The sequence below is a fragment of the Stigmatopora nigra genome, chromosome 13 (assembly GCF_051989575.1).
Source record: "Stigmatopora nigra isolate UIUO_SnigA chromosome 13, RoL_Snig_1.1, whole genome shotgun sequence".
NCBI classification, from domain to species: Eukaryota; Metazoa; Chordata; class Actinopteri; order Syngnathiformes; family Syngnathidae; genus Stigmatopora; species Stigmatopora nigra.
The window spans coordinates 4483557-4509907 of NC_135520.1; the positions used below are offsets into that span (position 1 = coordinate 4483557).

At 38.2% G+C, this 26351-nt stretch overlaps 3 protein-coding genes across 6 annotated transcripts in view; 2 read left to right on the plus strand and 1 right to left on the minus strand.

Annotated features, from left to right (window-relative positions):
• Positions 1–2934: 2934 nt before the first annotated feature.
• On the minus strand, positions 2935–5410 carry arf6b (ADP-ribosylation factor 6b). Its single transcript, XM_077730828.1, has 3 exons — positions 5211–5410; positions 4759–5002; positions 2935–4686 (listed from the first exon to the last, which is right to left on the minus strand). Exon 3 carries the CDS (start codon positions 4394–4396, stop codon positions 3869–3871), a length of 528 nt encoding a protein of 175 aa, XP_077586954.1. The 5' UTR covers positions 4397–4686; positions 4759–5002; positions 5211–5410; the 3' UTR covers positions 2935–3868.
• An 812-nt stretch (positions 5411–6222) lies between these two features.
• Positions 6223–19160, plus strand: aspg (asparaginase homolog (S. cerevisiae)). Of its 2 annotated transcripts, XM_077730826.1 has the most exons (19): positions 6223–6360; positions 6486–6634; positions 6722–7041; positions 8651–8777; positions 11287–11398; positions 11691–11816; positions 11898–11981; positions 12407–12533; positions 12618–12730; positions 14099–14284; positions 14363–14476; positions 14569–14688; positions 15417–15512; positions 15658–15821; positions 16643–16729; positions 17062–17161; positions 17238–17303; positions 17390–17434; positions 18204–19160. In XM_077730826.1, exons 3-19 carry the CDS (start codon positions 6792–6794, stop codon positions 18246–18248), a joined length of 1962 nt encoding a protein of 653 aa, XP_077586952.1. In that variant the 5' UTR covers positions 6223–6360; positions 6486–6634; positions 6722–6791; the 3' UTR covers positions 18249–19160. The 2 variants fall into 2 exon arrangements, with proteins under 2 accessions (XP_077586952.1, XP_077586953.1); XM_077730827.1 differs by lacking the exon at positions 17390–17434 and having other exon boundaries at positions 6225–6360.
• Positions 19161–23201: 4041 nt separating this feature from the next.
• kif26ab (kinesin family member 26Ab) overlaps positions 23202–26351 on the plus strand; it is a 54862-nt gene continuing 51712 nt past the window's right edge. For 2 of the 3 annotated variants that reach the window (XM_077731476.1, XM_077731477.1), the window contains exons 1-2: positions 23202–23371; positions 24669–24887. In XM_077731476.1, coding sequence (XP_077587602.1) covers positions 23237–23371; positions 24669–24887 — 354 coding nt within the window. In that variant the 5' untranslated portion in view covers positions 23202–23236. Of the gene's footprint in view, positions 23372–24392; positions 24540–24668; positions 24888–26351 lie in introns of those variants that run through there. The other variant, XM_077731478.1, reaches the window with a different exon arrangement.

Genomic DNA, 26351 nt, shown 5'->3' on the forward strand with positions numbered 1-26351 from the left:
ATTGCACAAATATTCCTTTTTCTGTTCCAAGATAAATTCAAGACAGATACTTCTTTTATATTTAAAAATGTATGGATTGGAATGCAAGTTTATTTTGGGTTTATCTTGTATCAAGCAAGTGATTGTACTGTTACGAATAATAACATGAAATTCACATTTAATATAGTGTACCATTTTGATATCATACTCATTATTTTAAATCCTACTATATTTGTCAGTATTTGAGCTATGTTTTAACATTAGTATTTTTCAAAATGTTGGAATGAGGCGGGACAGTGGAAAAGTAGTTAAGTACGTCCACCACACCTTCCTGTGTGGACATTACGTGTTCTCCCCTGTGCCAGAGTAGATTTTTCTCTGGGTACTCCCGTTTCCTTCCACATTCCAAAAACATACATAATAAGCTGACTGAATGCTAAGAAAATTGTGGCCTAGATATGGATGTGAGTGCAAATAACTGTTTGTCTCACTGTGCCCTGTGATTGGCTGGCAACCAGTTAATGGTTAACCGGGAGAATTTCCAGCAAATTGCGACCTTCACAAAGTTGTAGAGAAAATGAATGAATGTTGGAATGATTGAATGACAGATTTTTTTCTTTCTGCAGGCTGAGATGCCAGCAATCAGATGCCAGCAATTCAAGGTGGAGTTCTTCCATGAGTTTTTATGGAAGCATGATAATTCTTGGCAACAAACTCTGTAATTACAACCCAATTTGACAAACATTCAGAATGTAGTTCGTGTTGGCCAACTTTGAGAAATCCTTTCTTTGTTTGACATTTCGTGTGATGGAGTGGATCCACCCAATGCTATTTTGAAATTTAAATACTTGTGATGAGATACTTTAGGAAGGTATGTAAAACCAAAATGGGATACTTTAAACAGACAGACACTAGTTGTACTTTGTCCTGTGTATGTAACCTTACGTCCAAATACACTGAACAAACAAAGGTTTTACTTGGTTTTGAGTTATGCTTTTTGACCCTGCTGACTATAGTTCAGCGTATGTTTCAAAGCAAAATAGATAATGCTTGTCTGTGATGTCCTTGAGTAAGTGTGTGTGTGTGTTCTACAGCTGCATAAACACAGTTCAGAGAGCAACCAGTTAAACCATGAGAAATATGTCAGATTTTCACATTAATATAATATGTGATGTTTAGGAATTGAATTTGACTGATTATGAACTGTGCAAAATACTACTGTTACAACTCTAACTGCTGTCTTATATAATGTAATTAAAGTTTGTATAAAAATGTTCATATCAGCATCTAAATAAAATATAAGACAGATGTGTCATGTCAAATATACAAACAGCATTGAACATTGTATTTTCGGGTGAATTTGTAATACAAAATAGTAAGTGACCTTTACTTAGAAAAAAAACAAAAGGGATGCATTGGACCCTGATGCTCAAAGTGCACATTCTCACACTTATGTCAATGTTTTAACACTGACATTGAATGACGAAATACAGCGAAACACCTGAAATAACTTTCAGCTGCTTTCAAAGCTTCCACATTTCATTACTTTCGTGAGTTTCGGACATCCACTGGTTTGCTAGCCAAACTAAAGATCTGCTTTTACCATCCTTGAGGATAAGCAATGCTTATATAAAATCGTGGAAGGGTGGGCGTTCCCCACCAGACATTTGAGAGATAAATGGACTACTATAATAATATGCTTTGCTGCTTTGCTTGTGCATTACAAATTCTGCAGTTATATATCAAGCCAAAAATAACAGTATGCGAGCTCCAGGTTTCAAAAATAAATGTGCAGCTGGAGAAATATAGGAAGTGGCAATACTGCCTTAATCAGTGTGGGCAGTGCCTCTGTAAACCCATCAGCCCAAGAGCAACTCAATCTAATACAATGGTGCAGAGACAATAAAGGCATTCATTCATATATGATGCATTCATGCAAGGTCGTCATAATGAGAAGAAGGAACTGATTAATCAGCAACGGCTGCAACAGAAGTGGGAAGAATTTAATGAGGTCAGCAGTGACGAGGGAAATGAAACCCCTAAAGAATGCTCACTACTTACACCCCATGTTATAGTTACAATGTTAACACAGTATGAGGCTGCAGATCATTTTCAGGCCTCAAAATACCATTCCTTGCTTATTCTTAAATTGTTTGACTTTTTAACAATCAAAGACTATTAACTGGTATTGCCAGTTTATCCAGTTTCAGCATTTTGAGAAAACCGTCACATTAGGAGCATGTAAATCAGATTAATTTAAGAATTGATGTTAATAGGTATTTCGGAAACAATATTACCATATGTTTTGACATTTAAATGAGGCGGGCTGTGCGATGTCACTATCGTGCCATGTTTTTTCGCAACATGATGACTTTCTTTCCTTCCTGTGTGAAGTTTTCATGTTTTCTCGGGAAATCCGGTTTCCCCCCCACATGACAAAATGCATGATTCACCACAGCAACTGCAAAAATTACTATACAAATTTTTAGATGGAAAGTTTTTTTTTAAATTCACAAAAAACTTCCACCTTATTAGATGTATACTTTGTTTTTAAATAGTTAATAGTCCTTAATACATTAACTGTTTTAAAACTTGTTTGGCACAAGACCCAAAACAAAACTTTACTTCATTGAACCGATTTCATCCCACGGACAACTTCCCATATACACAATACGCCATGCAACATATACTAACGCCCACTCACACGCAAACAATTATGAGGTTATGTTCAGGCTCTATAGAGGCAAACAGTTTAACTTCCTGTAATGAACAATCTCCCATTGACAGGCAAGGGCACGTGGGCAGAAACGTTTAACTTCTAGTCTCTCTGAAGTCTCCCTTTGTTGGAAAGTTAGTAACTTTAGAATATTTAAAGGATCCTATTTTGTTCTCTCCAAAAATAAATATTCAACAGAAGCAAAGCATCATTTTATAAATGAATATTACAGAAACAGATTTCAAATCACTTTTTTAATAAGACATTACAATGACAAGGTCTGTACATGGATCTCAACTCCATTCTGATCAAAAACAGGAGTTGCAAGACAAGGTGTTTTCCATATTTTTGACCACATGACAGATGGACCCTGATGAAGGTTTGCTGTACTTCATGCTACAGATACAGGCTATCATATCATGTCCCAAGACTGAGACTAATCAATATCAGATCGAGAGTACTTGGAGCAGAACGACATTCCTTTAAAAGGAATGACATGAGCCACTCTGTCTTTTTCCTCCATCAGAACTATAAAATACATCCCAACAAGCATGTTCAGAGATATTAGAGGCCCTGTTGTTGAATCCTCCACACATTTAGGCATTAAGACATGACACATCAGTTTACTATATAGCCCACATAGGGGTATTGAGGGAAATGGCTGATGAAATGTGAAATATTTCTTCTCTCGAGTCAAGACGGACAGCAATGGCAATTCACTCTCGTTTGCAGCAATCAATACTTTTCTCACAAGTACTATTGAGTATAGTACTGGGTCAAAAGTTAAAATAGTTAAGATCCGCTTTAACAGAAAATAAGCAAAAAAATTGAAAGAACCCCAACCTAAGATGCAGAGAAATTCAGCGTCATTAGAAAAATGATATAAAACAGGAAAAACAACAGGCAAAGGTGGTGAACTGTTTGTGGCTTCCACAGTAGAATTGATTAAAATATTCAAGAAGCAAGCCCTAAAATGTTGTGATACAATTCTGCTACACATGTTGAGCATTTCTTTTTAAACCAGCAATCCAATTTGTAGATAAATTAGTCATGGGGTAGATGCAAGTATTAAAAAATAAATGAGGCTAACAAATTTGTACTTAACCATACTCATTGGAGAGGTTCTTTGAAACTTTATTATAGTTTTGACCTAAAACAGTCAGCACTCAATCATTAAGATTTGTAATTGGAAGTTAGCCATGTCAGGCCCTCATAGAGTCCATCACCTGTGGTGGCACATGAGGGTTGAACGTACCAATTCCTATCTCGGATACGCGTCAATCCTAGCTTCTCTTGGATTTCGTGTGGTTTCATGGCGTCGGGAAGGTCTTGCTTGTTGGCAAATATCAAGATGATGGCATCCCTCATCTCCCTGTCATTGATGATGCGATGGAGTTCTTGCCGCGCCTCGTCGATGCGATCTCTGTCGGCGCAATCCACCACGAAAATGAGCCCTTGGGTGCCTGTGTAGTAGTGTCGCCACAGGGGGCGAATCTTATCCTGGCCACCGACATCCCACACGTTGAACTTGACATTTTTGTAGGTGACAGTTTCCACATTAAAGCCCACCGTGGGGATGGTGGTGACTGACTGTCCCAGTTTCAGTTTGTAGAGGATTGTTGTCTTTCCGGCAGCATCGAGTCCAAGCATTAATATTCTCATCTCTTTGTTCCCAAATATCTTGGAAAGCATCTTCCCCATTTTCAACTCTTTTGCATAAATACCTTGCTGGTAAAGAGAAAATCTAACAGCAGCACTCTGCTTATTCGAATAGGAGCTTGGGTATAATTACAGGTCTATTTGTGCAAGCATGTCTCCTGACGATGGTAGAAACAAACTCTCATGATGAGTCGTTGAGCAGGAACTTTCAATGCTGTGAGGTGGTGCATGGACATGTACAATCAGAGTAGTGCTGTGGGTGACCGGGGCCTGTTCACACCATGCCTCGTTCCTCTGCAAACTTGACAGCAGCTGTTGCACGATGGACACTCCTAAGCGTGGATCAATCAAAAGAAATACTTCCACAACAGGTTGGGACGGACAAAAATGGGAGATGGTATCACCGAAACTGCGATCAAGTCCTTCAGGCGACGTGCTGCGGCGCTCCAACTGTCCGACTGACACCCGGCTCTCTTGTCAGCACTACCGGGTAAGAAAAGCAGCTTTCGGCGGCTAACCAAGGCTATTCCAACCAAAGCTTTGCACCAGTAAACTTCACCTTCCCGTTTACGGAGGTCATCGACATATGCGTCCTAGGTGACTCGGCAAACACGAGCGCTCGACCGGGAAAACTCCACGTCTCACCCCCTGGAAAGAGATTAAAGAGGAGTGTCAGGCAGGCATCCCAAATTAGCCCATGTCCGCTAATGACGGCTAGAAAGCTAACTAGCCTAGCCGGGGAGTGAGCTAACGGTTAGCGCCAACAAACCAGGCGTATCCTGTTCCAAAATAAGCACCGTAATACAACACTGCGAGCATTTCTGTTGTACGATAAACTGCAATGCATTTTTATTACCTTTTTTCTCTCCGATACTTTAGATCAAGTGTCCCGGTAGTGGCCTTTCTCCTTTAAGCCGAACTGGTCGCGGCGGTGATACACCGGAAAGGTGTGGAACTCCCTTCGTTGCCACTTCCTGCCGTCCACTTCACGAACTCGCGTAACACTCGAAATAAGATGACTAACCCTATTAATGACAAAAGAATAATATCAACAATAGTATGGCTTATCCGCTATATGACTTTTGCACTTCAAAGTAATGAAAGAAAAATGTCATCAAAGAAAACACGCAAAGGTTCTTAAAACGACAACTCTACCTACTTGAAATAAAAGACAATGGATCCAAGACATCAAAGCTATAGGTCTTTGTTGTTATTGGTCATTTTATTTTTTAAGTTCATGGATAGTGGTAGATAAAGCGTCAGAGGAAACTTAAACGTTCCATTTGTTTATATTACAATGTGACTACTCAAAACTCATTTAAAAGAGCTTTACTACCATCTTGTGGTGAAAAGATGTAACTACATCAGCCTAAAAAATATTACTATTCCACGTTGTATTAAGTGCTTTATAAAAACAATCGGGCCCATGGCCCTTTCATTCAACTCTATTGTCCAATTTTGTGTAAAATTAACTCCCTACCTGAACCTCCACACCACCAGGAGGCTGGGGATGACCAGTTTCTCTGCAGAAGTGCATTGCTTAAATTCATCACTGCACAATTAATCTAATACTCGACTATGTATAATGGGCACCTGCTTTGCATATTGTTTCAACCAGAACTATTTTAAACACTTTTTAGGAGTTACCACTAACTCCCAAATAATAAGCTCTGACATTTTACTTTGCATGTGTTCCGGAAATTGCTTTCCACTGTCATTACGAGTTAATTGCCTCATTAAGAAACTGATGAAGGAACTGATGCATCCAGTTATATGAAAGATAATAGTCTGGAAGAGGGATAAACAGTGATTAGGTGCAGAATTTTTCGGAGCGTATTATACTGCTAGCCACCTGTAGTGGTTTTCTCGCCTGTCTTCGGCGTGGGCAAGTGTGGGATTTAAACTTAGTTTTTCTCTTTGCACAACTTGTATTTTGGATATGTGCCACATCATTTCAGCTATGACAAATAACGTCACGCCATGTCCATCCATTCATGTCTTTAAGAGTGGGGATCGTCACTACAGATATGCATCATTGATTTGCATATATATGTGGATGTACACTTCGATTCTGACAAGTATATCTTAAAAATGTCTTTCCTATCCATAACTTGCCAAACATTTGCCACAGGTTACGTTCCTGTGACTCACTAAAGCCCGCAAGGAAACCACGCCCCCTAGCAGTGACGTCTTACGGCAAATCCCCCACAAATGAACTCACGCAGATAAACTAACGCACTGGCGGAGATAAGGCAGATCTATAAATCTAAACTACAAGCAGTGAGTATTCTAATCCACTTTACTATCTACCATAAATGAAATGCATGTTTGTTTACCTTCGCGTCCGCAATTGCGATTCTTCTTTAGGGTTTCCTTTGACGTTTGAAAAGCACCGTGGGTTTCAAATCCAGTATCAACAGCATTGGTGCCACTTGTCATGGCGAATACCCCTCCGAACACTTTATCGCCCCTTGCCCGGGCTCTGTCCCACCATAAACTAGACGGGATCGAATCCAACGAGGTGATCTCACCTCGAAATTCCCAGGTTCATCCATGCAGAAGGAGACAGCTAACGAGTTGCGGGTCACTCGATGCTGCCGAGTTGGCCACCTCACCGGGCGGGAATGAAGCGAGCGTCTTGGTCATCAACACTGGAGGCACCATTGGGATGACTCTCCTGGACAATGGTAGCTATGGGTCACGAATAACTAGATATAATACTATGTTTACGTGTCAAGGTCAAGCTGTTAGCACATCTAGTAGCCTTCTTTTAGCTGCCCGGTTTTGTTGTGTCCTGCCCCACAGTCCAGTGAGTGATCCAAGGACTTTTGCTGGATTACACTAAATAAATCACTATTTCATATTTTATTCCTGGCATTTTGAAATAGAAATAAAGATAAAATCAAATATATACTAAATAAAAAAAGAAATAAACATGCAAAACACACAGTCATAATAAGACAATATTAAATTTACATAGGTTGGCCTCACAGTTCTGGGGTTCTGGGTTCAAATCCAGATCGGTCCACCTGTGTTGAGTTTGCATGTACTACCCTGTGTGGGGTTTCTCCAGGTAATCTGGTATCCTCCCTTATTCCAAAAACATGCATGGTAGTCAGGAGGGATAGGCTCCGGCACCCCCGGCATCCCCAGACCCTAGTGTGGATAAAGCGGTTCAGAAAATGAATCAAGGAATGAACTTTCCTAGACTGGGAATTTTCTTCATTACTTTGTTGCTGTGTAGAAATCACAAAATACAAAGTTTCAAATAACACAAAATAGCCATTCATTATTTGGCATCACATATTTGCTGTTAAATCCACGTAGGACTTATGTGATATAATCACAGGTACTATATTCATTGACATATTCCAACCATCACCTTTTCCCTTTATTGCTCACACAGAATGTAATTAATTGTGGTTGACTATTTTTTAATTTGCATCCATTTACTTGAATGACAAACAACTTGGAGGAGTAGATGGTATAATACAATTAAATAGGAGTTGTTTATAAAGACAATAAACACTAAATGAATGTAAGAGTTGACATACACAGCAATGCTTCAATTAATATTTTAATGTTGACAATATAGATGATTAATCTCTTTGCAAATATCACACTGTGGTCCTCTGGCAAAGAAACTTTTATTTTTCTCAAGGGCTACTGTGTAAGACAACAGTTTACATTTGGTTGAGTTAGTCGTCAGCTTGACTAAAGTTAATTTTGTAAAGAATTTTTTGTTTGTTGGGACTTTATATTATATCAGGAAATTTAAGAGAATTTCAGTATGAAAAATGCAATCCAATTCCAACAGAATACTTTGTTAAATTGATCAAATGTTTTTGATTTTTGCCATTTAAAGTGATATATGGTTTTAAGTTGAGAGAGCTATGAGACAGTGTTTCAATGATTAATGTTGTTTATCAGTGTTTACACTTTCACTGGAGGCTTTATAGTTATCATTTATCTTATTTGATCCAGAGATTGAATGAAGATATTCTATCGTCCATTGAAGTCCATGTGAATTATCATGTGGTTTTGCTGTAAAGGTTTTAAACCCACGTGGTTTGTGACATTCAAAGGGCTAACTAACTAATCTCATGTGCCTATCAGCTGTCCCTCATTTCAACATCACATTAACCGTGTTCTCATTTCAACATCACGTTAAACCTGTTCTCATTTCACATGATCCACTAGAGTGCAGTATGACACAACCAGATGTCAGAAAAGACCCAGACCTCTACTCAGAAATGGCATACAGTAATTAGTTTTGTTTATACTTTTACCCCACAGTTCTTGCACCAAAAGAAAACGCTTTTGTGCAGATATTGCGAAAATTGCCCATCCTCCATGATGAAATGTATGCACAGCAGACCAACATGTATGAATACTATGGATCCGACTCCACCTTAGTCCTACCGTAAGTGTACCCACCGTCTGATCCAAGAACTACAACTTTTATTGTAAATAAACTATGGATTGCATGATAGAAAAGTCAATAACTTCAAATCCTTACCTAAAACGAGACCACAATTTGTTTGTGTGTATTCAATCGCATTTGATTGACTAATTAGTACACTATGCACACATTTCATCGCAAGCAATTCATATATTTTTTGGCCCAATTTTTTTTACACAAATATTTCAGACATTAGAATAGAAGAACATTTGTTTTAACAAAAACATATAATGTCAATAATGATAAATGTTATGTTTTTCAATCAAAATAAATGTATTGTTACACCCCTAATAATAACCAACATATGAAATAATGCTTTTATACTCTCTGGTGTATTTATGCTCTCATGTGTTGGGAAAAATATGTCTAAAAATAATATTGGACATGGGTTCACTTGGTGTCACTTGCAGTGGTATTTAATTCACGAGTAACTTGAGCCACAAGTCCCACCTTTAAAAAATCAAAGCAGCACATTTATGACAAAAATGGATACATGGTATTGGAAATGAATTCACTTACTAACCACTTCTTGTTCCTTTTTACAGACGCCTACAGTAAACATCAAATGTTGTTTAATTGTAAGTGTCCATTGTGATCAATCTTTTGTAACATAAGGTCTTTGCTAAAACTATTAGTATTCTCTTGACCTAGATTAAAGTTGTATTATAACAAATTATACCCTCAATATCACTTCCAGTATGTATTGAAACAGTTTGACATTGGGGTTGTGATCATGTTTACTTGTTCACTGATAAAATATAAGTGCCCCAGGAAGATGAGTATAGGAACTCTAGATTTTCATGGCCCATCAAACCACTTGCCAGCATTTTTACACAAGTTTTCTGTGGGGAACTGCGATCAAATGTGCATATGCAATGTTTATTTTGCCTTTGCCAGATGGATATTGATTTAATGGGATTTATTCATGACTTTTGTTACCCTGACAGGATGCCCACCCCTCATTCTGACCCACAGTTCCACAGGTGCTGTATATCTTGTTGCATATGGCTGCAATGCCCTTGCAAGTGGAAGGGTGGCTGCACCCTATGTACATTTCCACACAAAATGCTTGTCTGATTGAATGTGCATGGGTAGTTGGAAACAGTCAGTTACACTACAGACTAAGTTAAATCATGCTTACATGTTAAACTAGATTTTTAAACCTAATTTTGAATAGATTTCCCTGGATTCCATGTAGTCCACTACAACAGAAGCATACACAGTTTGCTTTATGAAGTGAATTTCAATCAATGGTATATTATGCACAAAAATGTATTCTTTTATTCAGTTTTTAGTGACGCATTTTATTTAGTAAAATCCAGTGGGATTGCATGTTTTATTGAAGTACAATAGTAAGAAATTCAAAAATCAAACCCAAGGAAACCTTCACAAACATAATTTGGCCACAGTTTTTCTGAATAGATGCACTCCGTTTTGGACTAACTTACATTGTCTAATGTAAAAACTACATTAACATGAATTCACAGGCACGCTTTATTCACATTTCCTGTAAATTTGCCACTAGCTGTTGAGCATGAACTTATGTGTGAATTGATGGCAGAGTTTGCACTAACCGTTTGCTCAAATGTAAATCTAATGGGAGTGTTGCTGGGAATCCTAGTGCAAATGCCTGGAAACGCCCTTGTTTTGCCACCCTTGTGAGCATAAGAAAATGAATGAATTATTATTCTACCATTAGTTGGCTGCATCTCAGGTTACACTGTAGGTCATATAGAATATGGATGAAGCATACCATAAGTGTAATTATTTTCATGATAAATGGTTGTATGCATTTGAGGCTAATTAGAAGACTTTATTTGCCTATTTGTCCACCTGGTGTCCCAGTCATCCAGTCTTCATGTAACATATAATCGGCCGGCCTATGTAGGCTTTGCTTTCCTAATAAGGGAGTCAAAGGAAAACGAGTATGCCATGTTTTTCTTGAATATGGTATCGCAGGTATGGACCACCCGCTGCTTGAATTTAATTCCACTTTTAAAGGTTACATTAATATGCATACTGTATATGCATTCCTCACCCCCAACACGGCAACCAAAATGACTCCATGAATAATATAGCCAATCATCTACTTTATGCCATACTAGCCTCACAGTGTGAAGCTTTCCCTGCGGTTAAGAAAAAGGGCTAATTTCCTGATCTTTCCTCATCATAGGGTCTTACTTTTTATACCCTTTAATTCAAGTTTTGGTTCCCTGCTGCGTGGTCTCCACTAAATAGTTTCTACCGCTTCATAAAGCCACTATATTGAATACAATGTAACAAGTGCTTAATTCCTTTTGTGTGACAAAGTTCACAGTAAGACCAATCAACTTCTATTCATCCATGTGTTTTGAGAGGTTTGGAGTAAACTGCAACTGTTGTGACTAACATTAATATTTATCATTGGGTTCTTATTGGACGGCAGTTTTCTTAGAATGAGTGTACATTAATAAAATACTTTCTGTTTCAGGTTAAGCAAAAACAAGAAGAGGATAATCTACACTGTTATTGAGTACAGTCCTTTGCTGGACTCTGCTAATATGACTCCAGATGACTGGGGGATAATTGGAAAGGACATTGAGGTAATACCCTCAAAATTGTGCCTAGGTATGAGTATGCGCATGACTGGTTGTACGTCTCATGGTGCTCTCCGATTGGCTGGCAACCAATTCAGGGTGTCCCATGGCTGCTGCGCATAGTTGGCTGGGGTAGGCTCCAACACTTGTGCGGATAAGCGGTACGGAAATTAATAAATGAAAGAAAAAAAAAAGAATCCTTATAACTTTAATTATTAAAAAAAACAACACTTGTATGTTTTGCTTTTGCCTGAATTGTATTTATCTCATTTTATATATAATGTATTTTATTTTCCAGAAAAACTATGAACGCTATGATGGTTTCGTGATCCTTCACGGCACAGACACAATGGCCTACACGGCTTCAGCATTGTCTTTTATGTGTGAACATTTGGGGAAGCCTATCGTCCTCACCGGGTCACAGGTAAAAGGAAATAAACCCACACATAGAACACATAAACATACAACAAATATGGTCCCTTCCTTACCCATTTTTGCATCTCAGGTGCCTATCTATGAGATGAGGAATGATGGCAGAGACAACCTGCTGGGGGCACTGTTGATTGCTGGCCAATTTGTCATCCCAGAGGTCAGCCTTTTGGGACAACTGACTTCTTTATTTTGCTTATGTAGAACTTTCATGATGTTCTGATATAAAATGATGAAATATACATAAGAAATCATCCCATGAGCTCACTTGTCATGGAGGCGTAAAATACTTTAGTGTTATTAAGATTGTTCATTAAGTGTAGGCTGGTGAGTATGTTTCTTAGTGACTTGTTTCGCAATACTGAAGAACAATTACCAAGACAGGATGATCGTTCACTTTGTTATCTTGAAGTGCATGGTTCAAGTGCAACAAATTCCATTCTTTATCCACCAATAATCTTGACAAAATATTCTTCCTTTGTTCATCTAATACTCTCTATTTTTAATATCCCATTAAGGGTATGTGCTTCCATACAAAATCCAATGTAGTGTATTGAATACAATTTATCACTTGCATCTCTTCAGGTGTGCTTGTATTTCTACAACAAGCTCTATAGAGGAAACCGTGTGACTAAAGTGGATGCTGGGAGTTTTAATGCATTTTCATCCCCTAATTTGGCTCCCCTTGCCACTGCAGAGGTTGATATTGCAAGTATGTAAACCGCACAATGGACTTGTCTCATGTATGAAGAAAATATCAGATTAAATGTATGTTTGCTGTCACTATTTCCTGTAGTTAACTGGGACACCGTTTGGAGGGCAAATACCACAGTAAAGTTTCAAGTCTCCACTGAACTCAACAGGAATGTCGGCCTGCTGAGGCTCTTCCCAGGAATAACTGCTGCTACTGTAAGTGTACCTGTAAATCCTAAATGGGCGGTCTACAAAGGGTAACCAACTGCTACATTCATCTACAGTTTATTTTTCATTTATTTTTATTAATTAGTATTTTCCCTCACAGTTACCCTTATATATGAGCGCATACAGTATAAATCCAGGATATAGTCATCTGCAATTTGAATGTAGTGCTTATTTTTCTTCATTATTCCCAGCAACACTACAATTATTCTTATTATTCAAAACTCACACTGAAAAATCTCTAAATTAATCCATTTTTATATTCTCCTGTACCCATAGTGACAATTTTTAATCTATAATAAAACTAACAAGTATGTGGCTGGAAGAGGGTGAACACAAGCACCACAAAAGTACTGTAGTCTTGCCTCTGAGCCTCAAGACACAGAAACAGATGTACTGACAGATATTGAAAAGGATACCTTGTTACTTTTTATCCTCTAGGAATAAAACTGTTGATCATTTACTAGTTTTATCTAGAGAATATAGTTTAACAGGTCTTGTGTTGAGAAGAAACATGAACCAATGTCATATTCTGCCCACCAAGGCCAAATCCTATTCTGCCTCATTGCTTCATGTATAAACTATTATTGATTCATACAGAACAAAGTTGTCAAACTATCTAGCCACTCTTATTTGCAATAGCTGCAATAAAATTACGTTAACTTTACTTTAATTGTGCAATTATCCCACTTGGTACTTTCCTGCCTGTTTGTGTAAACTTCTTTAGAGCTCAGCCCAGAGACATATAGGATGGTGTTATGAGCCATGACCAATCACCCAGTAAAGAGGAAGGCTTGGCATTGATAGTGAAGCGTTTAGTTGCAGCTTGCGTTTCGGAGGCCTCCAGGAGGGCGACTTTACTATCTCAATCTGCTCCTCCAGCCCAGTGCAACCATCAAGGCTTTCTCGCAGCCTTTTAGCTTTTTTTACGAGGCATCGTTTCGAGACTATTGTGCGCGTCGCCGTGTCGGCACTACTAGAGCTTCATTGCTAATCTGCACCAAGAATTTCTTGTCAAAGTGCTTATGGCATCAAAAAGTAACCACTTTTACTGACCCCTTCATCTCATATTTTGTGCTAACCGCCTTGCACTTGGCAAGTGACTTTACGTTCGCGCACGCCTTGAGATTAATCTCTCTCCTTGGGGACACCGCCATCATCTGCTCTTCTCATCATATGCCATAGCCAATGATGTGGCACATGGCCTCCCACCGACTGGAATATTTGCAGGGTCTCCAGCAGATGGGCTTTTAGGGCCATGGATGTGTCAGGCCGTTAGAGATGAATAATCTGCATTCAAGAGATTTCCCTTGCATTTGTCTATGACATTTTTTTTAATGCACTCATTTCTCTGTTTAGGTGAGGGCATTCCTGCAGCCACCCATGGAGGGAGTGGTTCTAGAAACGTATGGCAGTGGAAACGGCCCGGATAACCGCCCTGACCTGTTAGAGGAGTTTAAGAAGGCCACCGACTATGGTGTAATCATCATCAACTGCACGCAATGTCTTAGGGGGACAGTGTCTACATCGTACGCTACTGGCAAGGTTGACCTCTAATAACCATCAAATAGTTATGGATTATGTCATATCTTGGTCCTCAAATAAAACTAATTCACAATTTAGGTATTAACAGATGCTGGCTTGGTAGCTGGAGGTGACATGACTCCAGAGGCAGCCCTTTCTAAGCTGTCTTATGTGTTGGCAAAGAGAGATCTAGGAATAGAAGCCAAGAAAAAGGTTGGTGGCTACATCAACAGGCAACAACATTACTAACACTAAAATAACAACCAAAGAGGAAATATACATATGTTAATGTATTTTGCATGTAGATGATGAGCCAGAACCTGCGAGGTGAGATGACTGCTGACTTGGCCGGAGCCAAGTTTACTCTAAGTGACAGTCGATTCATCCAGGTTGTCGCCAAGTCTTTAAGCATTAGTTGCAAAGAGGTGAGAAATGCCCAAGTGCAAAATCTGTACATTTCATGTTCTCTATACATTCATAATATAACTTGCTTTTACTTACTTTACTTAATTACTTTAGCACTGATACAGTAGTTTTCAAACAGCCAATCACGTTCAATGAGGAAAAAAAAAGCTTTAGTATTGGCAGGACTCCAGTATAGGAAGGTCTATTTTTTTTTTTAGTTAACCATATCTCAAAGTAAAGGACTCCAAGGAAAGCAATTAACTTGAGACTGGGTGGCAAGCTGACAACAGCCTTGATTAGCTATAATTACTTAAGAATTGACTCGAGTGACAATCAAAAATGGAGGGAAAAAAATGTTATTAACCCTCCTTCCTCGTTCTTTGGTATTGTTAAAATTGTTTAAAGTATGTTATGCTTCAAAGTAAGTGCTTTTGTTAAAATATACATAAGGATAATTTTTTTTCAGTCCAAGCAAATTGGGTTTGCAATACTGAATTTTAAAAAGACATAAAAATAATACAACATTAGAAATTTAGAAAAACACTAGGGAATTGTTAATTCAGTTACTAGAACTTGAATACTCATTTGCTTTTATTGTACTAACACAAAAATAAATTGTGGATGTCTTTTGGAATACATTGTCGTCATTTACCAACATCCATTTTCCATAGGATGCAGTGTTTTAAATAAATATTTAATAACAAAGCCCCATAAGGAAGTTTAATATCCAAATTTATGGTGTCCATAGGAACTGGAGGCCGTACGTGATGCTCTGACACCCTCACTGGCATGTGCAGCCACGAAGATTGGTGACATCGAGACTCTACAAACCCTAAAAGAAATGGCAAGTCATAACATAATGTGCAACACACGTTCACATTACCGAGCACCGCTGCCCGTTGAACATTCTTCAGTTAATTGATTGCCGGGCGATAAACTTAAAGCACTGAGTGAACTTGCCCATGTCCTTTTTTCTTGCCATGGTTTAGGGGAGTAATTTGTGTCTGAGCGACTATGATGGACGGACCCCTCTGCACATCGCTGCTTGCGAGGGAAACCTTAATATGGTGCAATACCTGCTGACGGTTGGCGCTACGGTTTATGCAAAGGATCGCTATGGCGACACACCTCTGTGCAATGCTGTGCGCTTCAGGTATCCAAAAGACATACTATCATCTGAATGGTTCTTATCATTGTCAATCAAATACTCTGAGTGGAAGCTGAGAAGCAAAGGGAGTAGCAAAGGTTAATACATGATTCAAGTAATTTAGGTTAATTGTCTTATATGGCCTGTCCAGACTGTTTATTAATATCCTTGTCATTTGCCGACATTGCCCCAAATATTTATCTAGTTTATTAGTTTTACTCCTTTTTTTTCATTTATACTGGCCTCGGGGAGAAAACCTATGTATCGGAGGTGTGTGTGCCAAATGACTGTTGTCCTATTTTAACGGTTGGCACATCATGCAGCAACATGTTACCTCTGATTATCAAGAGAGGCTTCCTTTTCTACATTCCATGTCTTCTCTTTCTGATACTAAATCTGACAGCTCTTTTGTCTATACTCAGTCTAAATAGTATTAAAATGTCAAGACCATTTAAAGAGGCAGGTGTGAAGTTGAAAACATGGCCTCAGAACCAGTCCCGCAGCCTGATGTCGGTTTTAAAGTTCATTAAGAACATAATGGCTGCAGATCTGCATAGTTTGAAATGATGAACAGACAATTGGCCGGCACAGTCCAATGATGAAATCTCTTTGTAAGTGTTGTTCATTATCTGTACAGTGCAGTTGCAGTTCTGGTGATTCCTGTAGGGGCGGTTAGGGAAGATGCGGGCGACAAAGCTGTTCTTACATGTCACCATTAACACTGTTCTCACTACAGTATTTAGACCTTAAAACGAACTCTTTATGAACTGCTTTACTTATTAGTGCCTTCTTGACGATAACACGGATGGTCATGTCCTTTCACACAGGCACAAAGATGTTGTCAAGCTCCTGAGGAAAACAGGAGCCCACTTCTCCCGGGATAAGTTGGAGGAGGCAGGAACAGAACTGTGCAGGTTTCTGTCTAGCTCTCATACTCAAACACACACACACACTCACGCACACAACAACACATTTTACATATTTAACACAAACCCAACCTGTTTTACGGTACTGACATATACCTGAGGAATGCTCCCTGACAGGGTGGCATTGGGACTCGGGAGACATATCATATTTTTACCAACCCCTACCTTATGATAAAATTATTGTTGATTTCCCCTATAAAATAAACCCAAAACATTGCAGAGCAAGGCAGCACTCATTTATCACCTACATTTTTTGCCATGTTTTGAAAACAATATTGGTTATGTCCGCAATGACACTTGTTCTGGTGTTGATGTTTTAGCCTGGTAGTCAGCGGTGACTTGGAAGGCCTGGAAATATGGAGTCTTGCTGGAGCTGATCTGAATAAACCAGGCTATGATGGGCAGACAGCAATTGACTTGGTGGGTGAAATTAGTATTATGTATTTTGCTCAAATAATTCTCTTTAAAATGTATGTTTTTGTTTTGTTTTGTCCAGGCCACCACTGTCGGGAAACCAGAAGTGATGAACTTTATACTGCAGATCCTAAGCAAAAAAATGAAGGTAAATCCTTTTTTAAAACTTATTAAATCTCCTAGTTACTCTCCAATAATTGTCTTATCAAATTACACCTGTCTGCTTGATTTCAGACAGAATTTTCCGAATGTAATGAATATGAGGCATTTGATGAGGAGGTAAATTAAATGTACTTTGTGTACCTGTGTGATTAGCAGAACCATCAAGTATGGGTTTGGATCATTAGAGTTTTCCGATTTACCAGCGTTAGCTATTTACCTCTGGTCTTCAGAAGCACTTGATCAGAGGAGAAAAAACTGGCAATCTTAATGCTGCATGACACACACATTCAAAATTCAAAAATTAATCTATGCATGCCTGAATAACATCTTTTATGCTATTCGACATATGATGATCTTGGGTGCTTTTAAAATGGATTGGTTGCATTTTATGGTGTACTAAAGTCATTTTAGTACACATTTTAACCCACATTTTGTTAAAAGGCGATGGACACCTGATTCCTACATTTTCTACCATCTTGGTATGCTTACTGCATGGGATATTTTAGTGTCTTTAATGGTATTGGATTGTGGGAAGAAGAGTTAATACACAGGCACTGCAAAATCATGTAAGCTGCATAGAGAAAAGCCATAGTTGATGTTTGAATCATGGATTTCAAAAAGTGGGGCAGATGTTTTCCCCAGATGCACGGTTTCCACACCACCTCACTCTAATTGAATGTGCAAAGTACTATTTTAGATAGTGACTTAAGTTGCAGTTTCCATGTTTTGTATACCAGATCATTTGAAAGTTTGCTGTGTTGTGTTTTAATGGCGTTTCTGGTATTATTTGTGCTTCATGTAAAGACTCACGGATACTTCACACAGTACAACATCTCCTTTCCATTTCCTGCTTGGTTGATTTCATCTTTCTTTGTTCTTGCAACAGAACGGTGGCGTGATCGACTTCACTGCCGCACCTGCAGAAGCGTGAGGTCCAGCCATCCACAAACACCTTCAACACTAAAGCACAAGCTTTTTTTTGAAGCCACCATTGATTACAGTGACTACCGTCCAAGTGTATTTGAACACAGTGATCACAGTGGAATGTTAGCACAAATTGCATACAAATATTTGCTGTTGCTTTAAATCGAAATATGAGGGTATAGACTGTACATGATAAGATTGTGGTGGATGAACCAAATGCTGTTATAGTCAAAACTGGCAGTGTGATATGGTATGATTACTGTGACTTCAACATTGTAATCAAGTACATTTATTTTTTGATACTGAATTTTTTTGTTTGATAAAGAACATGTTTGCAATGGGAGCATTTTCTGTAGTTGAATACTTCCAAGAGTGTTCTGCTTGAAGAACACGTGCTAGAAAACTGTGACTATAGACTGATCCAGCCTGTTTCTCAGCCCACCGTCGAGCTGGAAGAGCGGCATAGCTCTTTCTTGCACTCTTGCTGAAACGGAAATAACAATTTCAGTTGCATTCTGGTTTCTGTGATCTCTGCAATGCATTTTATTCTTGTTTAACGTTTTTTTTCTTGTTCACCTTTATGTGTTATACTTAAGCAATGAATTCATTGAAAATATGCCATTCAATTAATTGTTTGAGAAAGGGAAAATGTCTTTTAGCCATTTTAAAATGTTCATGTTTTGCTGCTGATTTTTTTTGTGATGCCGTCTGTGATCCTTGTAGAAAAAGCAAGAGAAATAAATTAAATTGTATAAAGTCAATCTTATAATTGCTACAAACACCCTCAAATATCATTTTTATAATGGTATATGGTCTTTGTTAAACTAAATTTCCATTTTGACAGAGATGATATATTAATGTATATGATTAGTTGTATGATTGTTGGTTTATTTAAGAATTAAAAACATTTAGAACAACATTTTCAATTGTTTTTAATAATTAAACTACTTCATTATAATAATTCATTTGAAGGTTTATCAGTTAAAGGTTTCATACCTTAAACATTAAAATGTATAAATAGTCATGTTGATTCTTAATGGATTAATGGACCAATACAAAAACAAACACTAAACATTTATTTAAAAAAAACATCTTGAAAGGGAAAAAATAGCACTACAAAATCATTGCCAGCTCTTCTTTTTCTTTAGCATTGGCATTTCTATAAAAATTCTCCATAATCTTAGTACATATCGAAACACAATTTTCTTTAATTGTTTCTAACATTTCTCTGATTCCTTAAAAAGAAATAGCGAAAGAAATCCCATGATTGTACTTCTTTTTGTGGGTAAGTCAGAAAGTGTCCATTTAAGTAACCTTATACGCTTCCTAAAAAGAAAGATTCAACTAAATATATAGATTAGTTTGTCTTATCTTGATTGTGACTTATTCAGTATGGGCGGCTGCCATGTCGTCGTGCCTACTTCTTAAAACCCAGCTCATCCGGTCGGACCAGCATGGGCCTCATTCCTACCTGAATGAAACTTGTTTGAAACAAGCCCCAAATCATCATATATAAAGACGGTGGCACTTCAGTTGACACAGTGTAAGCTGCTGTGACAGAAAGGTAAGAAAGAGCAATGCATGGAGGGACTTCATCCTCTCTACAAGGTAATGCCACTTGTCATAGTCAAGGGATTGCTGCTCTTTTAAAATCTATTTTTGTAAGAAGACCTTTTTTTTCCAGCAAGAAAATTCAGGTTTTTGAACATGACTGTGGTCTCCCTGATTGAGTGGTTCTCGACAGTTCAACAGTTCTTTGAAGAAATTGTGAAATGTTTAGGACCACTTGACCAGTCAGACATTTGCTGCTGAGATGCAACAATGGACTTCTTCGCAAGGCTCATTTTTTGATGATTTTTTTTTTAAATTATGCCTGCTATTTGCTCTACTTTATTTATGCCTCTTTATGCTTTGAAAATGAATAGATATTTAATAACTACAGGAGACTTTTAAATACAAAAGGAAAAGCCAGCCAGATTCATTCTGTTTACTCTGCTGGCATCCAGCCAGCGGTTATTGGCTTTATTGCTCTGCTCGTATTTTCTGTGTTTATTGTTGCTGTGATTAAAGCGCTCCTGATTAAAGCAACTCATAAACACAATTTGTCTCTGTTGAGTCACTGCTGTGGAGGTGAACAGACAACTTATATGGACAGTTGCCGACAAGGGACATTCATTGCTGTGGAAACACATAAAACGTGACTGACGCCCAAGATGATGGTAAACCATTGTGGATGGTGGCTAGATTACAAATAGTATGAAAAAGTTATGCTCATTCTTTTAGGTGGCATCAATCACATCAAATTGTTTGTTCTATAAGAGTGGTGAGACTATAGTATGGGTAAGTTTAAGCAAAATATTATGTTTTTAGGATAATTCTTGTTCCAAATGGATTTAATGGGAATGGTGGTTAAGCAGAAAAAAATGACTTTATTTTTGTTGCTTTTTTTGCAATTGGTCCTTATGAAAAATATTTATTTATGTCAAAAAGTATGTAAAATGTGTTCATTTAATAGCATCATATGAGATTCATAAATCTTTGACGCTTATCGGTATGAGAGTCACAAGGATGTTAGAGCCTTTCCCTAAGCAGATAAATGTTAAATGGATTTATTTTTATTATTATTAAATAATAACTTCAATTTCTATTTATTCTAGAATATTTCTTTGAGCTACAGTTCATAACATTGAGGTTTTTACATCAAATCCTTACACGCACCTTAGATGTAGTTCTACAGGTGCACAAGTGCTTCTTCAAATTTGGGAAATAGCACCATCTTTTGGGAACATCATTATCCACCAGCGCTAGTTGGCTTATCACCCTATTCTTCATGGCAAAAACCTGCATGAATGTTTCTGAATCCCTTCCCGAGCAATAAAAAAATAATAATAATTAAGTTCTTGTAATATTTTATGCCCTGATATCTTGTCATCTTGAGTAAAACGTATATCAATTGGTGAGATATCATAGGGTTAAAGATTATTTTTGTCTGAAAGCCGTATAATAGTCATGAAAATACACTTAGAGCAGTTTTCCGTTCTTTAAATTCCGATCCGTCTACTGAGGAACCTAAATCAGACAATCTTGCGACCAAATCCAAATGCCCTTTTACCAAAGAAGACTACATGCATCATTCATGAATGCACAGAGCGCCCATAATCCTCCATGTCTCCTTTTTTTCTTTGATACCCTCCATGTGGCAGAACTATCAATATTTGCTAAACGTTCTCACAAAGCCTTGTCCGTGCACGTACCGTCGCAGGTCTCACAAGCACGCCGAAGACATAAGAGAGGCCTTAATGAGATGCCCCGAGCCATTTCCCCGTACGTGCACAAGGCAGCAGATGTAGCAGCTCAAGTCCCGAGGGATATCCTCCATGGAATTTCATCAGCCAAGACCCCACCCAGACCTCCTCATTGAGAGTGGAGTGACGGACGTGGTAAATCATCTTTACTATGGATTGCAATTATCGGCCTAGTGACATGCCTTGCCTCCACTCCCTCGCAAACAAGTGTGTACTCCTGCCTGTCACACACAACCATGCCGGTTGTTGCGGCAATAATTGATTCCACCCTAAGACATCAATTACTCACCGCCCTTGTTGATGTTGAGTGAAAATGCAAATCTTCACATGATCATCTTTTAGCTACAGAGGCAATGGTCCAAATGTGATGACATAGTTTCCTAGTAATTGCATGAGATCACAGACATCTATGATTTGATTTTGTTGGGCTACTATATACGGCCTGCCATCTTTTAACATCTTGGGAACAAGGAACCTTGTTGATAGTGTACTAATATGAGTAGTTTAATTTAGACAAGAGTAGTAGTAGTTTGAATAGTCATAGTAATTGCAGCGGAAACTATACAAGAGTACATAAAATAGCTAATAAAGAATATTCTGTCAAGGATAATATTTTAATCATGTCAAATTAATTAATATGGTCAAATTAAGTACCTGAGTGTCTAACTAAACACTCTAAATTGTGGGTGTGATCATGAAATGTTGTGCATCTCCTTGTGCGCTACGAATAATTGGCTGGCAACAAATTCAGGGTTTCCACTGCCCTCTCTGAGGATAAGCAGACAGAGAATGAATGAATGAATGAATGAAAGCCTTGAAGGCTCCAACTGTCCGCAAATAATAAGTTGCAGGCAAATTTGATGGCTGGAAAATGAATATTGATTCACAATCACCAGGTCTTATTGACTTTCAGTTGCAATATTCAAAACGAACAGAGGTCATACTAAAGTTTTATTGTTGAAAGCGAACATTCCAAGGTAGTAATGCTGATTAGGTTGATTGCAAGCTGCAAGACTGGATATTAAAATCAACATAAATCCAATCAGCTCTAGTTTATCACTGCATTTTAAACACATCATGATGTAAAATCATTGATACCACCTTGCAATACATCAGTATAATATATGCAGCAGGCAATACAGTGCATCCTGTAGGAGTATTAATGGAAATATAGTACCGTTTAAAAAGTCCAGATGAGGTCATTTGTGAACATACTGATAGATTGTGGCTCTCGCTGTGCATGTTATGGGGAATATCACAGGGACATGTCGTTAGTGATAATCGCCTGGAATGTCATGGTTATACATCTTGGCGTTGGGAGCACTCAATGTAGTGAGTAGCGAGGGAGTGAGTAGAGAGAAAGGCGAGAGAGAGAGAGAGAAATAGAGAGAGACGGGTAGAGTTAAAGGGGAGGGTGATGAGAAGGCAAGGGAGCAAAGAGGAGCAGAGGGTACTTATGTCCTAGAAGTATTCCAGTGGATGGAGAGAAGCTCACAAGGATTGTATGTCTTGACTTCATGGAATCCTGAGAGAGTATTATGTGCGAGATCTCTGGATTCCCGGATTAAAAAATAGCATGTGGAGTATTTTTCTTCTTTTTGGTAGGACTCATGCACCTTTGACTTTAGATGGCTATAGGAATACTATAAGAAGAGTGGGATATAACTGTAGGTGACATTTGAAGCCCCGCATGGCTTCACCAAATTTACCGGGTTCTGCCGGAGGGGGTAAACCCGAGCCGGGCATCATCGACTTAGGTACCATCTTCGTTGACTCTGACATTATCTTTGGATTCACCAGTCATCTACTAAAGAGGAAAAAGAAGGTAAGAATACTTTGAGTTGGTGACTGTAATTTAGGTAATAATGTACCAAGCAAGTGGTACTTCAAGGCTTTACAATTACAAACTTGTAGCATTAAATAAATAATTTTAGAAACATTTTCTTTGCTGAGTGTGTCATTCTAGAAAAAAAAAACTTGATGTCAAAGTATATTAGAAAAAGAAAACAGTGTTTTGAGTAGAAATGAGTGGAAACGACTCATTGCAATTGCATCTTTACACCAACTTAAACACAAATGGAAAAGCTAATGATAACTTTAAAATACTAAGTAAATGAACTAAAATGTGTTTTAAAAATTCCCATCATTTATTTAAAATCAATAGTTTGAAATTCTATAATAAAATAAAATATCACTACTTTATGAAAGCCATTTAAGAGAACTAGGGTCTTTTTTGATGTTTCATGAGGCCACCGTCCATTACGTCATTCACATTATGAAAAATTCAAAGTTTACTAATGAAATATTTAACCTGTTCCCTTCACATCACTGATTCTGTGCAAAACATTCTCAAAATTTGCCACATGGTGGCGCCAGAGTCACGTCTAATTGGTGCGTTCAGTCGCCTGATACTTTTTAAGCCTTCAAGTGGGGAAAGTTTGCTTAGGATAGCTTTAACAAACAAATAAACAAAATATACATTAAAATAACTACAAAATAATAACACTGTCTTCTAACAAACTGAAATACGAAACATCTAAATCAATGCATGTCCTTTCCCCCATGTTTTTATTGTTTTACATCCACAAGTTGTCTCAATCCATGAATGAGGAGACGTCTGTGAGCACATTGGAAAAAAAAAAAACAATCAGCACTGCTAATTTTAATCTGTGGTTAAAACAAATGAGGCGACAACATTTTAATGTTTATTTTAGGGCCCTGTGCTTTCACGGATAGTTGTTCAACAGTAGACCTCCCATTCCAGTATGATGCTCCCTCCTCTCTCGCCCCACTAAACACGCTCGTGGCCTCCCCACTCCCCCACAAGTGCCCATCACTAGATGACAGGTCACCATCAACTCATCTCCGCATCAGATATGACTGACAGATATAAACATTAACTCTACTTATTTTAAGTCTTAAAAGTGTATTGCCTTATAATGCATGCAATCAGGGACGCGCAGTTCGCTACTGACAAAGATTGGCATGCAAGTGTAAGTGTTAAAAAACGTCAAATTTGGTCGTAAATTTGCTCGAAACGTTGTCAACACTGGCTTAAATTGTTTTATTTGCTATGACAGGTGAAACTAATAAAAAACAATCTTTTTTTTTTCGCGTTGAAGTTGGAAGGATGTCCGACCGGGGAGTCTGCGATCACCCCCAGGAAGAGGCTTCTCTCGGCGGAGGACGAGCGGTGCAGCAGCCGGCCGGCCCCCGAGGGCGCTGGCTCTGTTTGCATGGCAGAAACGGAGGAAAAAGGCACCTTTTGCCACTCTTGTCAGAAGAAAGTGTCCGAGTTGAGGAAGCTTGCCTTGGCTCTGGCTGATCCACACTCATCAAAGGTAGGTTTTGTTACTCTTTGGTTAAATGTTTTGATTTTGGAGTGTGCTGTAGTATGTTAATGTTTCATTCATGTTTTGTCATTCAATTATTTCTTGACAATTGCTTGATTGTCAGAAAGATTTTTAGTCATTATGCTGGTCATAGTTTGGAATTAGACTAATGCAAAGTAGAATAATTGAGTTTTTATTGTCAGCTGATTGCAGAGTAGATGCAGAGTGACTAGGCATGGGCATGTTGGTTGATAATTAAATCAAATACCTATTTTTTTTAATGTTATTCCAAAAAACAATAGTTTAAAAAAACATATCCTTAAATTTCATCCAAAACTTAAATATGATCAACGTTTTTGTGTGTAGTATGTTACTAAAATGTACAAAAGTCATACCCTTTGGCGTAAGATACCATTTTAGAGCTTAAGCTTACTTATAGCAGCATATACAAACATAGCCTTGTTGAATATGTTTGAAGAAGCGAGTGTGCTGCAGTAAAACTGTTTCACAATGATGGATTTCTTGAAAACACAATAAAATGGATTTTAATATGTAGCATCAAAAATGTGATTTATAGTTATAGTACATTGTATACATTTTGAACTCTCCCATTAAAGTAAAGTAATATATCAATATCAGCATTGTCGAGTGGAAACTTGGTTGCAAATGTGTTTTTTTTTTTTCAAATCAACTGAATGCATTTTTAAAACCTTGCTTACTTAACTTAAAAACAATGAACTTGGGTGCCAAATTGGAATGATCTGCAGACTTTAAAATTCTGCCATTGTTTAGCCCAACAATGCATATCTCTTTATTTTGCTGTTGAGTGTATGCAAGGGACCAAGTGTGGCTTGAACTAAACCCCAGCCACTTACTTTGCAGACTGGGGAGGAAGTTGTGTCCTAGTCGACCTCCACGGTGCATTGAAAGGGTTCCTGTATGGCACATTTCCCACCACAGTTAAATATAGGCTGTTGTTGTGACGGGCTGTTCTTGCCCCGTGGCATGGTCTGCCTTTTGTTGTCCCATTTTAGTGAAGTAGTCTCAAAAGTCAGATTGGGTTACAACTCTTCAAGGTTCTCCCTACAAATCCCTTAGCAGCTAATGCTCATAGTGGAGCAGGTATACAAAAGGGGGCACCTGATGTCTCAGTTTCAAACATCTGCCTGTGTGGTCTGTGCCCTGTGAGTTAGATCTATATTTGGGTATCAGGTAAGAAAACACCCCAACCCTCTCTTTGACTGCTCTTCTTTCACCCCAACTGACCGCACCTTTAATGCAGGACCTTTCAACAGTGCTTTGTGGCCTTCACTGGGTGCTCATTCTGCCATAGGATCACAATTTTGCATTTGTTGATAGGTAAATTGGACCTTAACTCCAGGGTGGCACAAATAATGGCAGGGTGCTTTAAATTGAGTACGGTTAAAAGATCCCTCCTGCATAATGAAGCCATTGTCTTTGTGAGAATGGGCT